General features: G+C 41.2%; 1 protein-coding gene across 1 annotated transcript; it reads left to right on the plus strand.

Annotated features, from left to right (window-relative positions):
• The first annotated feature begins 567 nt into the window (after positions 1-567).
• On the plus strand, positions 568-15,755 carry SRI (sorcin). Its single transcript, XM_064380417.1, has 8 exons — positions 568-653; positions 1,967-2,050; positions 3,735-3,804; positions 10,249-10,292; positions 11,047-11,194; positions 11,727-11,840; positions 12,347-12,405; positions 14,362-15,755. Exons 1-8 carry the CDS (start codon positions 603-605, stop codon positions 14,386-14,388), a joined length of 597 nt encoding a protein of 198 aa, XP_064236487.1. The 5' UTR covers positions 568-602; the 3' UTR covers positions 14,389-15,755.
• Positions 15,756-16,184: the final 429 nt, after the last annotated feature.

Genomic DNA, 16,184 nt, shown 5'->3' on the forward strand with positions numbered 1-16,184 from the left:
ATATGCCGTTGTCGTTCAATGAACTGTGCAGCCAACCGCAAACCAAACTCTCCCTTGCACAGTCTGTCAAGTTAATTCCTGTTTTCCAAGGGCGCTTTTGTATTTTCACCTTTCAACGTCTCCTTCACCCGCCGGCACCTAAGATTTGCCCTAACGCATTCAGCCCCTGCCTCGCGATAATGCGCTCCGCTTATAAAGCTCCGTCCTGTCCAATAAAGTTGTTTAAAATAAGAAATGTGTCGGATAATAGTCAAGTCCGAAGGAAAAAAATGAAGAATTCCTGGCTGGTGCATTGGTGTTGGAATGTGCCATTAGTTTCAGAGGGAGGAAAGTCCCTGGCGTGAATTACCTCGCAGGTCGTCGGCCACCGCTGGACCTTCGATCGCGCACGGCACTGGCACCGAAATGCACACATGCGAAGAAGCGCGCCGGAAGGGGAGCCACGCCGCGCGCAGAGGCGGGAGCTGGAGGCGGCTGCCGGGCGCGTCCCCCACGCCCTCGTGGCGCGCTCCGGGGCGGCCGCCTCGCGGCGGGGCGGGGCGGGGCGGGCGGCGGCGAGGCCTGGAGCGCAGGGCTAGGGCGGCGGCGGCGCAGTCTGCACCATGTCGTACCCGGGGCATCCTGGCGCCGGCGGCGGGTACTACCCAGGCGGGGTAAGTGCCGACTGCGCGGGATCGCGGCCCCGGTGGCTCCGGGGTGCGAAGAGGCCACTTCGGAGATGCTGCAGCCAGCGGGGTGAGGCGCTGCTGGGCGGCTGCCCGGGCTCCTCCCGCCCCCAGCTTCTTGCGCTCGCGGCCTCGCCCTAGGCCCCTGCGGTTCGGCCTCTTCCCTCGTCTCTCCCGTCCCTTCTCCTGGATGGCTGTGCGGGTCCAAGGCGCGGGTGGATTGGAACCCAAGAAGCCCACCTTGCGGCTTATCGGATACGCGGCGTGAAATCGTGTTAATGAGTGTTGGCTGACCCCCACCCCACCCCCGCCTCTTGGTTGCCTCCCAGAGCAACAACAGTCATTTTATTCTAGAATGATTCTGCGATCTACCTTCTTCCCTTAAAAAAAAAGTGTGTAGGGGGACGGAAAAAAAGGGAAAACCTGCTGTAGTAAAAGACCGCCTCGCCGGCCGTCTGGGATGTGCGTTGTCTTGGGAACTGTTTCCGAGACAGGCTGTTCCCTCGCCAGCCACGGAATACAGCCCGGCCAGACTCCTTACTCTTCGCTAGGCTACACCCGTCTCAGGATGTTACCAACTCCAGCCTTCCATCGTTCTTAAAACGCTTTTAGGCCGGGCGCGGTGGCTCAAGCCTGTAATCCCAGCACTTTGGGAGGCCGAGGCGGGTGGATCACGAGGTCAAGAGATCAAGACCATCCTGGTCAACATTGTGAAACCCCGTCTCTACTAATACAAAAAAAAATTAGCTGGGCATGGTGGCGCGTGCCTGTAATCCCAGCTACTCAGGAGGCTGAGGCAGGAGAATTGCCTGAACCCAGGAGGCGGAGGTTGCGGTGAGCCGAGATCGCGCCATTGCACTCCAGCCTGGGTAACAAGAGCGAAACTCGGTCTCAAAAAAAAAAAAAAAAAAAAACGCTTTTAAAATACCATAAAAGCGGTAACAACAAAAGGAGAATTCCAAGCCCTGCCTTTCAGTGGCTTGCTTAGTTTGCACTCGCCTCAGTAGCCTGAAGGTTAATAGGGATTTTAAAAGTTGCTTTACATATGCAGACATCACTTTCACAGCAACTCTGTGTGGTCCAAGTAGCCAGTTTTTAAATTACGGGGTGAGAATGGAAGAGAGGAGTGGGATGGTGGCAGTTCGAGTGTGCCCGGTGGTTGGCAGGTGAGCCTTGTGAAGCGGGGGTCGGGAGGCGGGGGCAGGCGGCGGGCAGTTGTCTGGCCTTTCACAAAAGCCTTCAGTGGTGAAAGAAGAAAACTTGATTGGCAGAATGATGTCTATGTGTTTCCTGTTTCACAGTATGGAGGGGCTCCTGGAGGGCCTGCGTTTCCCGGACAAACTCAAGATCCGCTGTATGGTTACTTTGCTGCTGTAGCTGGACAGGTTAGCTTTTCCCTTTATATTAAAGAGTGATTATAGTCTGCATTTGTGGTAGCTTTTGATATAGTGACACAGAAAAGCGAACTTCTTCTGGAACTGAGTCCCTTTGCTTCTGCAAAAGAAAAAAAGAAAGAAGGAAAGTTGTTTCCTTATGTTCTGAAATGTTGTTCTGAATGTTCAGAACAAATTAGGACAAAGTGTTACTCGTATTTATGTGAATTCAGCTCGAAACCAAACTTGTGGTTGAATTAAAGGGTTCAGGGTGATTTTAAGCAAAGAAATTCAAGATCTGGTAAATATAAACCCTTGTTTGTACAACTTAAAGACATATATTAGTAATTACGTAACCAGAGTCTAATAGACACTTTCTGTGGGTTGAACTTGATTGCTAATCATTCACCCCCTTAGGAAATATGGTAAAAACCCACCAGCTTAAGAAAGTAACTGCTCTTAGTATCAGGAAGTTAACCTTGTGAACAATGTAGTTTCTCTTTGATGCAGATGCTGTTACTAGGTCCACCCCTCCATGTCCTTATTAGGTGTTGTGGCCTGTTGACCCAGGGAAGCAATTAAGGTCAGCTCCCCAAGACATTTCACTTGTCTGCATTCTGAGTTGTATGACAGGTGCTGTCTAACACTGAGAGAGGATACTTCCCTAGCTCACAAGGTTACTGTGTGCAGTAAATATACTGTTGGTATAACCCAGACATGTCCAGAGAGGATGTTTGTTATGAATTCAACCTAGTCTTGTTTTGACCAAAAACTAGAAATAGCAAAATCTTATTGTGAAAACTGTAGAATCTTACCGGATAAAAACCTCAGACCACTTTTTAAGGTAGCACTCTGAGAAATACAGCTTAAGAAATTGAATGGAAAATATAGTCTAAAACTGGAAGACTTTCCCTTAAGTATCTACTTAATCTGTTAATGATCCGCGTCTTTGAAACCTCAAGACATGGCAAACTTCAAGACTATAGCATTCTTAGATTGCCAGTGCCTCCAGGATGTAAGTGACCCCACCTGCTTAGCTTTCAGCAGCCCTGGCCTGTATTCAGCATTGTCTTTCAAATTATTGATCCTGCTCCTCATTTATACCTTATAATACCCAGTGACTTAGGATTTAGGTATTTTATTTTAAAATCCCTAAAAATCACATATATCTAGTTCTTTCCCAGTTCAGTCTATGAATGGGCACTGGGAATCTAATGGGTATCTTCCAGATGTATTTGTGCTCTGGAAAAAACCATTCACTGTATCATAAGAAAAGGTGACCAAGGAGGCCACTTTCTGTTTGAACCAAGTCTTCTATTCACCGGTGTCTGCTGTGTATCCTGCTCTCTCCATTCCCCTCAAAAAAAAAAAAAAAAAGAAAGAAAAGAAAAGAAAACAAGGAATTATGATTTTAAGCAACTTGCATAAATATTTAAAAATGTTTACCTGTAGCAGTTTCCTAGCTCAGATTGAGAGAAAAGTAGTTGTCCAGACAGACTCTTTCTTTCATCATTAAATTACTTTTGGAAGTGGGTTAAGGAAAAGCATGCCCACTTTTGGAAGGCATTCCTTTTAATAAAAAGTTATGCATAACGATACTGATTTTCTTTGTGGTTGTTGCTTCATTGAATGCTGAAGGTAAACAAATAACTTGAAAGTACTAATCACTATTATGTTTCCTCTAATTTTTTTTAAGGATGGGCAGATAGATGCTGATGAATTGCAGAGATGTCTGACACAGTCAGGCATTGCTGGAGGATACAAACGTAAGTTGACAGTCTCAAAGTTTGTCTAAACGTACTCTTGTGTTTCCTATTTTAGCTGTTACTTCTGACTACAGCCTTCAAGGAAACAGCTTTTCTGATCCAGCAAAGTTTAGAATTCTAAAAGCTAAAGTAGATTACTATTTCAAAATGTTGATTTGAAAACAGCTCTTAAATCACTCTAGGCTGGGCACAGTGGCTCACACTTGTAATCCCAGCACTTCAGATGCCCAGGTGGGAGGATCGCTTGAGGCTAAGCGTTTTTGGCTGCAGTAATCTATGATTGTACCACTGCATTCCAGCCTGAGCAACAGAGCAAGATTCTGTCTCTAAAATAATAATAATAATAATAAATTATTCCATTCTACCTGCCAATTCAGTGGATTTCTCAGATTTGGGTTTTGTGTACCTAGAACCAGTGAGACAGTTTGGGTGGCCTCCTTCACAGAGGACAAGGTAGGGTGCTGAAATGAAATCCACCAGGTCAGGTGTCATTAACTGACATTTGGAACTGACATTTGCTGTTAATTGCCAAGAGCCTACTCTGCCCAGACCTGGTGGCACTAAGGCTTTGAGTGGCTGGTCCTGCACCCCTGGTCCCTGAGTGGCCTGTCCTGCACCCCTGGTCTCTGAGCTTTGGGCATGCTCCTGCTAACATAAGTGCTTGCCATGACATCCCTCAGGTCTTTCATCTTCCACTTCATAGTATGTGTTCAGGCTAAGTGGGAAGTACCCTTTCTACTTACTGGAGCTGCTGCTCCATAATTCAGCTCTTACCCCACCTTCCTGCCTTTTGAGCACTCTGCCATGAGCTGTGAGTAGTGAAATAATGCAAAATGGCTGCATCCCTGGCTGGGCACAGGGGCTCATACCTGTAATCCCAGCAACTTTAGGAGGCTGAGGCGGGAGGATCACTTGAGCCCAGGAGTTCAAGACCAGCCTGAACAACATAGTGAGACCTTGTGTCTACAGAAAATTTAAAAATTAGGCATGGTGGCATGCACCTGTGGTCCCAGCTACTCAGGAGGCTGAGGCAGGAGGATTACTTGAGGCGAGGCGGAGGTTGCTGTGAGCCAAGATTGTGCCACTGCACTCCAGCCTGGGCAACAGCCTGTCTCAAAAATCCAAAAAAGTGCTAAATCCCAACTGGGGGCTTCTCGTCATCCTACACACATGAAGTGGTTCCTCTTGAAATTAGATCATGAACATGATAGATTTCCAGGGTAGAGAATAATGTCTTAGTTCAAATACATTATCCGCCAACTTCTTTGCCAGTTGTTAATTGAGACAGAACATCAAATTGAAGACCCAGTTTCATAGCTGTAGATTAAAATGTTCAAAGTAGAATTCACACCTGTTAATTTATAGTGGCTTTTTTTAAAAAACAAAACAAAACACTGTTTGACTTGGCGTGTATTAGATGGCTGTCTCTGAACTCTTTGCGTTTTTCATCATCCTTTGTTTTCTGTGACTTTAGTATCCTATTACTATTTCCTAATTAGAGGAATTAATACAAACAAAGAACCTTTCAAGTTCCTGTTATTTAATCTAGTCCTACGCAAAAGGAGCACTTTCTGGTTTAGGGGATTTTTTTTCTTTATTGTGTAGGCAGTACATTTAAATTGTTCATTGTTAACCTCAAGCAGTAGAGCTGGTAAACGAGGTAGGCCTACCTAATAGCAGAGTTTATCAAAGTGCAGTGAGATCCCAGCATGGCCTGTTACTCTACACCCTTTCAGTAGATGAGGTGTGGCAGATTTTAGCATCTGACTAACAATATGGGTTATGTACTCTTAGAGAGCAGTCCTTTTAAAATTTCATTGAGAAAGCCACATTTAATGATGGCCTTAGATCAATGCATTAAAGAGAAGGCATTCCCTGAGTCATGGGACTATGTGATTGAATCATTTGCCTACTCTCTCGAAGCTGTACTAAAACCACAGAACCATCCCGCCTATCAGGTCTCAGGATTTTGTAATACTGATATTATATGGCCGTTAGTCTTTTAAACCCAGCTTCCAAACCAAAAAGCACAGATCCGAATTGGATAGGCAGGTGGGATACTCCAGCTAAGTGCCTATGGGCCCTTTTTAACCAGTTTAAAAGGAAGCAATCATACCTAGAGGTAGAGTTGGTGAAAGGTTGTGTTCTAGTCAGTAAGATTGTAATTCAGCTTCTCTTTTTCCCTTGAATTTAGTTGTTTCTCTTTGGTAAGGTTGAGAGAAACAGCTGGAGGTAGGGCTTTCTTTCTAGGTCCATTATATTGTATGTTTCTACAAGAAGAAAAGATGTTTGAGGCATTCTAGTAGAATGAACAGAAGAGAAGAAAAAGAGTAAAGGTAAAATCATAGCAGTGATTCTTTGGAAATTATTAAAATTAACATCAATTTAAATTATTTAATTTGTTTTTAAAATGTTGAATAAATAATTTTAATTTATAGTTATGATATGTAGTTGCATTTATATTATAGCCATATAATATATAATACTTATAATTTTAATTAACAATTTTAAATAATTAGAATTAACACTAATAAAAGCTATTTCTGGAGGAAAAATACTATGAACAAAATTGAGCAAGAGTTTTCCGTACCCAAACTTATTGGACATCAGCGTTCTAGTTCACTGGAACTATCTGGATTGATACATTTTTTTGTTCATTCATTTTGTTCACTGCCATCTCACTGCCCTTTCAGATTCTTCTCACACAAATGGCCAGATTCCCGACCTTCCTGACACACAGCTCTAACCTGTCCTTCTCCTCCTCAGTCGTTACTAACAGCTTAGACGGAACTCAACGTCTTCTATAATGCAGCCTCCCCGGCCAACCGTATCTGCGCCCACTTTTTTTGTGCTCTTTGCAAGTCATACTGAGCTTATGCTTTGCCTGTCCTGGGCCTTCTACTTCTGTCTTTGCTTATGCTGGTCCTTTGCTGTCACCAAATGCCCCCATCATTCTTGTCATTCAAGGCTTGGCTTAAATTCTATGTCTTCTATGAAGTTTTTCTTGATTCTCTTACTAGGAAGGAGCCTCTCACTCCTCAATCCCTTCTGGTACTTTCTGGCACCTCCATTATAATTGGGCACTCTACCATGATTAGGGTTGTCTGTGTATGTGGCCTATCTTTTCCTTAGACTGTCAGCTAGGGCAGTATGCAGTTTCACAAAGTTCCTGTTACCCTGAACCCTGAACATAGTAACTACTTAACAGGTGGCTGCTGAGTTAATAAATATGGAAAATTTTCTAAGATAGAAAAATCATAGCCCTGTAGCCTCACTGACATTTTGATTTAAGATTATACATTACTTTTTTGAGTATTAGTAAAGATCAGATTTTATTCACAAAACACATTCCTTCTTAGATGTCTAACAGGGCTGTACATATAAAATGCAGGGCTCTACAGCTTCCTGCGTGGGGGTGAGAATTCGGTGCCATCTATCCATTCATTCATCCAACCAGTACATTTTTAGTGGACACTTCCTAGCTAGGTGCTGGCTGTGCAGCCACAATCAATGCCTGGATGTTGGGAAAAGCACCGGGAAAAGTTAGGAGAGAGGCTGTGGAATCACATAGGATGGGCACACAACCCAAACAGGAATCAGGAAAGTTTTCCTTGCAGAATTGATATCTAAGCTGAGCAGAAGTGAAATTCCAGCAGAAATGATGCTGACCATGAAGTGAGTGGGATGGGAAGTTGTGTCCTGGGCAGTTAGATCAGCATGTACAGAAGACCCAGAAAGAGCATGGTTCAGTCAAAGAACTGAGAAATTCTCCATGAAGATAGGGGTTGAATGAGAGTAAGAGATGAGCCTGCCTGGCAAAATAAGTGTATGACCTTATATGCCAGTTAAGGTGCTTGGACTTTATCCTGAAAGCAGTAGATCCCTGATACTGGGTTTTACAAAGGAGAGCACATAACCACCCCTGACTGTAGGGTAAAGACTAGTAAACTGGGGGACATGGGAGTAAAACAAGAGTCAGGGATGCCCATTAGGGAGCTGTCGGAGTCATACAGGTGAGCAAAATGCTAACTAAAGGGATAGTGGGACTGGAGATGGACTCTCCAGCTGTTTAGAAAGTGATTGATTATTTGGGGAGAGGGAATTGAGGAGGCTCCCAGGTTTCTGGCTTGGGCGACTGCGGGAGTGGATGGGTATGCCATTCATTAAACAGAAACAGAGAAGCTATCTGCCTCACGGCCCCTTTAATACCTTGAATGTGAGCCCAACACAGTTGGCTCTGCCCTGTGGTTGTCAAGCCATCCAGAGCAGTAGTTCATAAACTTGAGCAGCATTGGCATCACCTGGAAAGCTTACAAAAACCAGATTGCTGGGTCCTGCCCCAGAGTTTCTCATTCAGATGTCTGGAGTGAGCCCTGAGAATTTCCCCTTTAACAAGTTTCCATGTGATGCTGGTTCAGGTTGAGCCAGCTGCTTTAACATGAATATATATCACCTGCGCAATCCCATCCTCCTGAGTGGCTGGGATTACAGGTGCATGCCACCACGCCCGGCTAATTTTTGTATTTTTAGTAGAGACAGGGTTTCACCATGTTGGCCAGGCTGGTCTCAAACTCCTGACCTCAGGTGACCGCCTGTCTCGGCCTCCCAAAGTGCTGGGATTGCAAGCTGATAAAATTCACCTTCTTGTTTTATTGGTGTACATTATGGGTTGCAATTCTGCAGTTCTTCAAGCTCCTGGGTGATGCTAATATGGCTGATCCAGGAATCACATTTTGAGTAGAATGGTGGTCTCAACCTTGGCTGCTCACTAGAATCATCTGAAAAGCTTTTAAAAAATATGACTACCCAGGTCCCACACTCAGAGTTCCTGATTTAATTGTTCTGTGGTGCAGCCCAGGTATCAGAATCTTTTAAAGCTTTGATTCTGTTAAGCACCAGGGTTGAGAACTACAGCTCCAGATTAGAGGGACTTCATACCGCCACACAACTTAAAAGTCTGAAGAATCTACCCAGCTCTTTCCCAAAAGTGTAAATGTGCTTCCTCCTCCTCTCACCTCAGAGAATATTATCTGTGGATCGATGGAGATTAAAATAGAAACAGTGGAATGAAAGCAGAATAGAATTGAAAGTAGAAATAGTCACCAGTCTTTTATTTCCAGTAAAGCTTATGCCAAACACAGGAATCTATTAAATGTGTAAAACCTAGTTTGCACTGTTGGGAGACATTACAGTAATTAGTTAGCTCAGTTATGTTTTAATTTCATTTTGATTAGAGAAAAAATATGAAGCTAGAAAGAGCTGTAAAAAATGTTAGCTCTGTGTGTTAACAAACTTGCAGAATTTATACCAGCTTTTCCCACATGACCCTGGTCATTTCTGCCATTTAGCCTTATAGTTTCTTTGTACCTTTGCAGTTTTGTCAGTCATTAAATCCCATTAATACCATGTAAGATGTAAAAGGTTGTTTTAAATTTCCTGTTTCTTAGATTACCAGTAACCTCACCCATTGCATGTGCTCTGGTTTAGTTACGTAAGTGAGGTACCAAAATGCCCTCAGAACAGTCCTAAACTGTAGCTAAGTTAAAAAGGCTTCTGAACAGTGACCACCACTGAATTGGTCACGGGGTCTTATCCAGAGTGCTCTGATTTAACACATAATTCTAACAAGCATATTTACCTGGTTTCATATGTAAGCTAAGAGGTCATAGACTACTTGAGGTAGGAAGTTTCTGTTCAGTACCTGACATTGAAGAGAAAATAGAAAAAGAAGTAATCAGACACAAAATTAGCAAACTCAACAATGTATAGTCATTTATGAGTACTAACAAAGCAACCCTACCTTCCCACCCACCATGTTGGATATAATACATTATGGTTTGTTATGGTGACTTGAACTCACTATATTACAGTTTCAGAGCATGAAAGTATGACTAGTACACTATGTAATCCTTATTATTTTTTTTTTTTTGAGACAGAGTCTTGCTCCCAGGCTGGAGTGCAATGGCACCATCTCGCTCACTGTAACCTCCTCCTGCCAGGTGCAAGCAATTCTCCTGCCTTAGCCTCCTGAGTAGCTGGGATTACAGGTGTGTGCCACCACAACCAGCTAATTTTTGTATTTTTAGTAGAGATGGGGTTTCACCATGTTGGCCAGGCTGGTTTCAAACTCTTGACCTCAGGTGATCCTCCTGTCTTGGCCCCCCAAAGTGCTGGGATTACAGGCATGAGCCACTGCACCTTGCCTGTATAATACTTTTTAAAATGAATTATATCAAAGTGATTTAAATCAGATTTAGGTTCTAGTGAAAAATCCTCTTTATGGAGAAAAAGCTACTTTGAAGTTCCATATGATTAGTCACACATAAATTGAGTAGCATGTAAACATAAAAGTATATAATAATAATTTTTCTAATGAATTTGAATGTATCCAGTGTAATGTGAATTTTTGGAATTGTGTTAATATGTGTGTACTTTTCTTAACAGCTTTTAACCTGGAGACTTGTCGGCTTATGGTTTCAATGCTGGATGTATCCTTTACCTTGATTTTTGTCTAGAATAATTTTTTCTAAATTTCTGAAGGAATTCATCTTAGAATTAATACTTAGTAAACACAAAGTAAAGAATGATCACTAAAAAGCTTTCTGAAATTGTTAGCTTCTATTACAGGATGTAATTTGGTACGAATAAAGGAAGAAAATTTAGTAAACAGAATGTTGTTCAGAAATTCAAGGAAACATCAAAGTATTATAGAGCAAGTACAGAGTCCAGAGTGTCAGGACAGCCTTTTTATTCTTTAACATTGATTGCTCTGCAAGTGATGGGATTTTTCACAGCCCAGTTGTTGGACTGAGTTTAGCTACTGCTGACCATCCAGTGTATTCCATCCCACCTCAGTTGTCCGGGAGGACTAAGTACCAGAAATGACACTAGGACAGAAGGGCAAACAGCGTAGCCTGAAGCCTGCAGAAAGTACAGCCTAGTTCAACTGCAAGACCACTTTTTATACGTGGCTCACAATGGCAACACTATTTCCTTATCATCAGGTCATGTAAGTTATCTTTTTCCCATAGTAAAAATAGATTACTTGAAGTTTTTCTCCATCGCCACTTTTTATTATATTTTTAAATCATGAATCTTACTTACATCATACCAAAAATAATCTACAATAACTTTTGTAGCCATTTTAGTGGAAAGAATATTGAATTCCTCTTAAACTTGATCTTTCATTTAATCCTTAGAAAATACTACAAAACACAGCTGTGATCCTTGATTATAGTTCAGAGAGATATGTCTGGCACAATGGGTTTCAATGAATTTAAAGAACTCTGGGCTGTACTGAATGGCTGGAGACAACATTTTATCAGTTTTGACACTGATAGGAGTGGCACAGTAGATCCACAAGAATTGCAGAAGGCCCTGACAACAATGGGTGGGTATGGCTTACTAGAACTCTCCATTCATCAGTAGAAGTTGTTTTTTATTTTTAAAACTAGGCTGGGTGCGGTGGCTCACGCTTATAATCCCAGCACTTTGGGAGGCCAAGATGGGTGGATTGCCTGAGCTCAGGAGTTTGAGACCAGCCTTGGCAACACGGTGAAACCCTATCTCTACTAAAATACAAAAAAATTAGCCAGGCATGGCGGCATGCTCCTGTAATCCCAGCTACTCTGAAGGCTAAAACAGGAGAAGCGCTTGACCCTGGGAGGTGGAGGTTGCAGTGAGCCGAGATTGCGCCACTGCACTCCAGTCTGGGCAACAGAGTGAGACTCCCTCTCATAAACAACTAAATAAATAAATAAACAAATTGCTACCTGAAGGCAGTTTGTTTTCTTAGAAATTGTGTGTATTCATAATTAAAATAAGTTCGCAGTCTTAAAAAATAGTGCTTGATTATTTTATTTTTTAATGGGCTTTTGCAATCCTTTAACCTTTTTACTGGATGACTTTTTTCTTTCTTTTAGGATTTAGGTTGAGTCCCCAGGCCGTGAATTCAATTGCAAAACGGTACAGCACCAATGGAAAGATCACCTTCGATGACTACATTGCCTGCTGTGTCAAACTGAGGGCTCTTACAGGTGAGTTCCGTGAGGTCATGTCATCACCACAAGCCAAGACAGTTTTTATTACATTTAATCTCTCAGTGCTTCTCAACTTTTATCCTTCCCTAATTTTTTTTCTTGCTTTAGTAGTTTTTTCAGATTACTATTTTTTTTTTTTTTTTCGAGACAGAGTTTTGCTCTTGTTACCCAGGCTGGAGTGCAATGGCGCGATCTCGGCTCACCGCAACCTCCGCCTCCTGAGTTCAGGCAATTCTCCTGCCTCAGCCTCCTGAGTAGCTGGGATTACAGGCACGTGCCACCATGCCCGGCTAATTTTTGTATTTTTTAGTAGAGACAGGGTTTCACCATATTGGCCAGGCTGGTCTCAAACTCCTGACCTGAAGTGATCTGCTCACCGTGTCCTCCCAAAGTGCTGGGATTACAGGCATGAGCCACCATGCCTGGCCCAAAATAATTATCTTTTATGATTTTAGAAAAACCATTTAAAGAAAAACCATAAATTTGACTGTGTTGTTTTACAGACAGCTTTCGAAGACGGGATACTGCTCAGCAAGGTGTTGTGAATTTTCCATATGATGATGTAAGTCTTAGAAATTAAGAGATATAGTAAATGAAAAAGATGAAGTAGATGAAAAAGGGATACACCAGATGGGATCCCTTTGAAATTAGCTGTTAAGAACATCTTAAGGATGCCAGAGAAATAAGGGATTCAAGGGTTACATAGAAAGAGTTATCCAAAATTTATTAATTTCATGTATTAGTCTTTTTTTTTTTGAGACGGAGTTTCACTCTTGTTACCCAGGCTGGAGTGCAATGGCACGATCTCGGCTCACGGCAACCTCCGCCTCCTGGGTTCAGGCAATTCTCCTGCCTCAGCCTCCTGAGTAGCTGGGATTACAGACACGCGCCACCATGCCCAGCTAATTTTTTGTATTTTTAGTAGAGACGGGGTTTCACCATGTTGACCAGGATGGTCTCGATCTCTTGACCTCGTGATCCACCTGCCTCGGCCTCCCAAAGTGCTGGGATTACAGGCGTGAGCCACCGCACCCGGCCCAATTTCATGTATTAGTCTTAACCATAGTTAGACCATAGTTTGATTTGCATTCGAAGACCCAGCTTGTTGCATTTATTAGCTGGGTCACTTAAGCAGGTTTCTTAACTGCTTTGACACTATATGAATAAAGAAGATATAGTAGCAATGCCTTTTTCACTGAGCTGTTGTAAGATTTCTATTAGAAATGCCCTTGAAAAACACTATGCAGATATACTGTCTGCTTCTGTCTTCTATAAACAAATGATGTCAGTCATTGAGAACAGAAAACAGCTCAAAGCTATGCCTTGCATTGAGGGTATAAGGTAGGCACCAACTTAAATCACAATTTAAAACAACTTATTTACTAAACAGCCACACTAAATGAGGGTAGGGTAAGGCCATGTAACCAGTGCGAACATAACCAAGTGCCATCTTTGATGGCTTTAGCCGGATGTATATAACAAAGCTGGGGAGATTGATTACTTGTTTCTTCAGTTTTTGCTCAGCCATTGATTAAAAAAAAACTTGTTAGAATTGAAGTCACTGTAATCACTGAATATTCTAAAGTGTTTCTCCATTACAAAATATAAGATGCATATGTTCTTGGTTTAGCAGCTGCTGCAGTTATTAGTAAACTAATACACTTTTAAGAGCTTAGTATGTGTGTGTAAATATGCTTATTTTACTACTTAAGGGTGTGTTCTCTTTAGCATGCATTAACTTCTTAGTTCACAGTCCCCTTGCTCTTTCTAAAGGTCAGGAGGCTGCCTGGGGGATGGAAGGACCATGGGCTTTGGCTTCAGACGGGCTACTTAAAAGATTTCTCAACATCCTGATCCTTATTTTCCTTTTCTCTAAAATAGGGATAATCACATTGACCTTGTGGTAGAGCTGCAAGGGTTAGCAGTGCACAGTGCCTTACCAGTGTAGGGAACACCAAGAGAGTAGAATCTATTGCTTTGTGTTTAGTGGGGAAGCCAACATTTCACAGCAAATACCGATATTTCTAATCTTCAGTGTCTGAAGGGTTAGCTGTTCTGTTTCTGTGCATATATATAGTAGCATGCTAGGATTTATTTGAATAAAGCAGATTTTAAAGGACTAAATTGTTTAAAGGTGCTCCATAAGAGTAATACTGTGCAGTTTGGAAATCCCCACATGATACAAAGGTATAAACTCCAGTTATTTGTGTTTGTGGTAGGTATCTTTGACCATGACCATTTCTAGAGTCTTAGATATTATTAAATAATATTTGAATAATTATTTAAATTAGTTATCCATTGAAGTAGTATCTGCTTTCTGTAAGAAGTTTTGGTGTGAGAAACCCTATGGATTTTACATTAGACCGCTTCTCTAAAAAAAGGAAACTTTTCCATCTGTCATTTAGTGGGGGTTGTTTCACCCACGTTCAAATTAGAAAACCCAATGTAAGCTGCCAGAAATAGGCTATGCTGTGTAAGTGTTTTGAGGTCTGTCATATAATGCTGATTTTTCTTTCAGTTCATCCAGTGTGTCATGAGTGTTTAAATCAAGAGGAAGCTGAATGAACATATTGACATTCCAACTGGAGCTCTCCTTTGCTTGTCCTCTCTGCCTTCAGTAATATGTGTAAACTTATATCACGACTTTTCAACAGCTGTTTTAAAGTTTATCACTTTATGTACAACTGAAGTTTTATTTTTAGTTTTGATAATAAATTCTTTGGAACTTTAATAAGATCTAGTCGGTTACACCATTTAGAACTTCCTTGAGCCACTGTCAGTCATGCCTTATTTTCTTGCTAAAACTCTCTGTAAATTTAAGTGTGCAAAATGTTTAAATCACATTATTTATTTTTCATTGAGATACTAAAACTGTTAATCAGACTACAGCTGCCATCTTTCCTCCCCTAGAAAGACTCCACACATAAAACTTATGTAAATGACACAGACCCAGTTGGGTGCAAAAAAAACAACAAAAAAGGTAATCCAGTTATCCATGTCAGGATTCACCTTAGTAGAAATTTAGCACAGCCCCTTTAAAACCTATTGAATAATTTAATTGGCAGATACTATCTGTCACCAAGTCCTTTTTTGTCATCATCTATTTAAACCTTTGTTAACTATACTTAAAAATCTTGTATATTATAAGCTTAACTATATAAAAAGAAAATTGATAGAAAAAGACTAAGGGAATATATGAAAACATTAACAATTTTATTTTTGGTTAGTGGAATTCTAGATGACTTTAATTTTCTTTATATATTTCAGTATTTTGCAGATTTTCTATATGCTTTCCTTTTTAAATCAGATTTTAGTTTTTAAAATACTGATACATCCATTTTGATATGCTATGTGTTCACACTTTAAAAAATATACATAGCAGAGTATTGGAAAGCATGTCCCAAAACATTGATCTGGCTACCACTGGGAGTCAGGATCATGAGTTCATCTTCTCCCTTCTTACTGTTTTTCCAAACATTCTCCAATAAGCAGGTACTACATTTGTAATGGAAGAAATTTTTTAAAAAAATTTAAGGTGTATGCTTTCAAGTAAGATCTGAATTCTAATGCTGGCTTGTGCCTCTTACTATGTGGTTTCATTGTTATAGATAATACCAAGTTTCAGTTTCCCCATCTTTGAAAAGAAGATAATATGTTATCTCTTGGGGGTAGCTCTGAATATGAAGTGTGTTGATACAAGAAGCACTAACAATGTTTCTGTTTCTTAAATTTAAAACTGGCCTGGTTTGCCTTTTTTTTTAATCAAGAGAGCTTAACAGATAAAAAATGAAATTAATCTATTTTCTACTTGCCAGCAGAGTGTCTGTCTTAATTTAGGATGCAATATGAGAGTTACCATTTAACTGAACAATTAGTTGTCAACCAATGAAAATAAAACATTTTCTTTAAGCATCTTTAGCCTCATTTCACTATTACTTTTTAAAATATTGTTAAAGTATATATTCATTCATTTAATATTTATTAAAACCTAACGTGTAATTATGGCAAGTTAGTTAGCCCAGGTTACATAACAGAATGTAAAGCAGCCTGCTATATATTACATAGTGACTATAGATTTCATCTCCGTATATTGTTTGTGAGGCCACAAAGCTCTGCTTGAGCCTGGGCTGTCTAGAAAAGGGCTAAAAAGAGGCTCAGAGGATTAGGAGGCAGGGAGCTCACCTTCAGTGTCCCAGCACCTGCTGTTTGTTTGGTTTCAACTTACCAGGGTCCTCTGAGGAAATCATAGTCTAAGGAAATGGTAATTTTCTGGTTGAGGATAAGGAGAAGGGAAGAAGGCCCTTGCTGACCCAAGATTACAGGCCATAACTGAACAAGTCC

This window comes from Aotus nancymaae, unplaced genomic scaffold, assembly GCF_030222135.1.
Source record: "Aotus nancymaae isolate 86718 unplaced genomic scaffold, 86718_ANA_hifiasm-v0.15.2.pri h1tg000025l, whole genome shotgun sequence".
Classification (NCBI taxonomy): domain Eukaryota; kingdom Metazoa; phylum Chordata; class Mammalia; order Primates; family Aotidae; genus Aotus; species Aotus nancymaae.